A 4,201-nucleotide genomic window follows, 5' to 3' on the forward strand; every position below is an offset into this window, starting at 1 on the left:
ACGAGAGCAAGTTTAATCTTTTTGGGTGCGATGGAAAGGTCATAGTGTACAGAAAACCAAATACAGAGCTTGAAGAACGAAACACAGTTGCTACTGTAAAACATGGTGGAGGTGGTTTAATGGTTTGGGGGTGTATGGCGGCTTCAGGAGCGGGAAATCTTGAAATTATTAATGGAGTAATGGATCATAAGTATTACATTGACATTTTAAAGAGGAATTTAAAAGATAGTGCTGTAAAACTTGGGCTTGGTAATAACTTTCAATATTATCAAGATAATGACCCCAAACATTCTGCTTTAAATACCAAGATGTGGATGCTGTATAACTGCCCCAAAGTCATTAAAACTCCTCCTCAAAGTCCCGACTTGAACCCAATTGAACATCTTTGGGAACATCTCGAACGCAAATTGAGAACGCGCAATTTTTCGAGCAAGAGTCAAATGCAACAGGTGATAATGGAGGAATGGACTAATATAGACCAAAATATAACCGCTAAATTAGTCCAATCGATGTCAAACCGTTTAAAAGAAGTTATAAGACGCGGTGGTCGAATAACAAAGTATTAATTTTTTTAAATTACATATCTCATTTTTAAGTTTCAAAACAATAAAAACCACATTCCCAAGCATCCAAGTAAATACTTATCTAGACATTATGTCTATCATAATGCCAGTCAAATTGAATTTATATATACCTAAATATGTAAAGACACATCAAATGAGAAATTTCCAATCAAGTGTTTTCATGACATTTTTGAAAGAGACACATACAGATAGCAATTATAAACCTACGTTTGTAACGTTTGCGAAAATTTTATGTATGCCAGAAACGTATTTTAAAAATTACCGCCCAAAAATTGAAGGAAACTGATGTGAGATCTACCCCCCACTATTATACTCTCCGCGCAAAAGTGGGAAAACATTTAAACTGTCACATCGTGAATTTTTGATGTGCATGTAAGAGAATATCATTGAATATGCGAAATGTTATTGCGTGTGTGCATGCAAATAGGTATGAAGATGTGCTTTGCTATTCAATAAAGACATTTTAACTGTCACTTTATTTGATATTGGGAACATTTGCATTAAACCATAAAATCAATTGCTGGGTCTCAAGATAAGTGTTTAACACTCTGAGGTAGAAAAAATATAAGAATAATGAAGATTTTTCATGCGTCTGTTTTTGCCCACCAAATGCGAGATTGTTGGCAATATCTCAAAATTTTTGATTACTACAATTGTCGGTGCATATTTAGGGATTTTTGAAATAGACCAACCACCCAACCTGTTCCTGAGCTGGCAGAAGGTTATACAGAACCGACTACGGTCGAAACGCATAACTGTAATACGCTTTACTGAAAAATCCCGCTTTACTGAAAACGAACACAGAGTACAATTAATTTTTGGCTTCATATAATGTAACTGAGTCCGCTTTAGTGAAAACCGCTTAACTGATGTCCCCAATTGCTTTATATGAAACTGAGATCGCATAAGTGAAAAATTGTAAATTTGAAAACGCCATCTACAACGTGTTTGAAAACTCTCATGTCTAATCAATATGGAACATCTCTGTATAAAGATTGTTTACCGTCTCTGTGTTAAATCATATGGCTGCCTTTTGTTTACATTACTGCTTTTTACATTTTGGTCAAGTTCTAAGAAGAAAAATAATCATAAGATTGAGCGCACACAGACAAAAAGAAAAAAAAATTAAACATATTTTCAGCAATGGTAAGTTATAATTATTTTATAAAGAATCTCTCAATTAATTTCATTCTTATTTAGGATAACGCCAGCAGGTACAAATGCTTAACACTTCAAAATGAATTGCTCATAATTGAAAAGTTAAAAGCTGGAATAGCTTGTAAAAATATCTGCAAGCAGTTTAATTGTAGTGCTGCAACAATAACTCGCATTATAAAGAAGGAGACATCCATTTCTAATGCAGCCCACCAAAACAAAAATGTGTTCATGAAACGCCTTAGATCGGGCTCTAGCAAAAAAGTCGAGGATGCGTTGTCTATTTGGTTCAAAGACATGCGTTCAAAAGAGGCCACAATAACTGGACCTTTAATAATGGAAAAAGCAAAGCATTTTGCTGAGATGCTCAATGTGGACTCTTCCCCATCTGTTGGATGGCTTGGTAGATGGAAGAAAAGCAAAATATTCATTTTAAAAAAATGCATGGCGAAAAGAGCTCGGCGGCCACTGCAGTAGCAAATGATTGGGTAACAAAGGTGCTTCCAACTTATCTCTCGGAATATGTTGAAGACTTCATTTATAACGCGGATGAATCTGCGCTTTTGTACAAAGCCTTATCTACAAGCACTTTAGCCAACAGAAAAGATACTCCATCTGGGGAAAAAAATGCCAAAGGAAATGTTATCAATTTTATTTATCACGAACATAAATGGAACGGACAAACATATTTATTGCATTGGTAAATCGAAGAACCCAAGATGTTTTAAAAATAATGAAATTCCGGTAAAATACTACGCGAACGCCAAAGCGTGGATGACAAGTGCTACAATATATGGACCGATATTATGAAAGAGCTTGATTTGAATTTTAAAAGGCATTAAAAAAACTTATATTATTCGTTGATAACGCTGCTTGTCATAAATGTGTGGATGGTTCTGTTTTAGGCAACATCAAGCTGGTTTTTCTACCTCCAAACACTACATTCATTCAATTCAACCCCTGGACCAAGGTATTATTCGTTCCTTCAAAGCTCATTACCGCAGGGCTATAATTTCAAAACAGCTCCTTCACCTTGAATGTGGTTTATCGGTGAAGGATTTTTCGAAAAAAGTTGATAACTTGAAAGCTTTAAATATGGTTAAAAGAGCTTGGTTAAACGTAACATTAGAATGCATTCGAAACTGTTTTAGAAAGTCTGGTTTTACTATTTCTACAGATGTAGCTACCGTTGAGGAAAGTGATGTTATTTTAGATGCTTTGGATGATGATGAAATTAATCATCTAATTGAAATTGATGAAGATGTACCCTGTTGTGAAGATTTGACTGACAACGATATCATTGATGAAATAACAGGCTTCGAAGAAGAGAATTCGGAAAACGAAAGCGATAGCCACACGATCAAGCCTAGTGTTTCTGAAGCCTTAAAATCGATTACTATTTTGAATAACTTTTTTACAGATAATACTAAAGTACGTAAACAATTGGACGATATTGAAGACACATTATGTCAACATATTTTAAGCAAAATGGCACAAACTCGCATTAAAGATTACTTCCAAAATATAACATTATAAAAGGCGTTTAACGAAAATGTACAAATTCATATATTTGTAGTACAGGTACACATAGTTTTGAAAAGTTCCTTGTGAAAAAGACTGAATTATTTTTATTTTTTTTTTTATATACAAAATAGTATATGAAATAGGTTTTGTTTCTTTTATTAATAAAAATACCATCTTTAACAGTTGTCTTTTAATTTTCTGCATGTTTTTTGAGAGCAACATCGATGTGTAGTTTTTTTTCAAATATGTAGCCGCAATTGATACGGCGAAGTGAAAATATGGTTTCAGTAATCCATCATACGCTTATGTGAAAAAATGTTTCACTTATGCGAACTACGCTTTACTGAAAACTACGGATAAGTGAAACAAAAATTCTACATTTTTGGCATTTCACTTATCCGCTTTCGACTGTATTTAACATTTCATATGGAATTAGCTTTTGAAGATTTTGTTTATTGTTAACCCTTTAAATTATTTAAGCCCTAGCAACTCCAACCCTTCAGTCCTCCGATTGAAGAATTTTTGGGCCACAACAAAACATAATAAATGATGATTCCATTTAGAGATGTCTGTGTCGTTTTACATGACATTTGTTATGTCCTTTGTTTTGTGTGTCACATAATTTTTGATTTATGAATTTGATTTGGTTTAGAATTAATGATGCTAAATATTCTATGTGATTGTTAGTGAATGCAATAGCAGGTACAAATGTGCCCATGTATAACAATAACAATAATAAATGAAAATGTGTCTGCATATTTATTTAAAATTATTATATTTTGACAAACAAATTGATTTCATGTGCAAATTTAAAACCAAATACAATGGATGATAATATCTTTTAAATTGAATATCAGCTAATAGGTACACATATGTGTGTTTAGCCAGAATAGAAAATTTTGATTTGTTTCTCTTTCGAGACGAGCTTAATGATAGGA

At 33.2% G+C, this 4,201-nt stretch overlaps 1 protein-coding gene across 1 annotated transcript; it reads left to right on the forward strand.

Moving 5' to 3' along the window:
- The first annotated feature begins 2,179 nt into the window (after nucleotides 1-2,179).
- LOC131997998 (uncharacterized) lies at nucleotides 2,180-3,275 on the forward strand. The gene is made up of 2 exons (XM_059369949.1): nucleotides 2,180-2,439; nucleotides 2,645-3,275. The coding sequence occupies exons 1-2, from the start codon at nucleotides 2,180-2,182 to the stop codon at nucleotides 3,273-3,275; spliced, it is 891 nt and encodes a 296-aa protein (XP_059225932.1).
- The last annotated feature ends 926 nt before the right edge of the window (nucleotides 3,276-4,201 follow it).

This window comes from Stomoxys calcitrans, chromosome 5, assembly GCF_963082655.1.
Source record: "Stomoxys calcitrans chromosome 5, idStoCalc2.1, whole genome shotgun sequence".
Lineage (NCBI taxonomy): Eukaryota > Metazoa > Arthropoda > Insecta > Diptera > Muscidae > Stomoxys > Stomoxys calcitrans.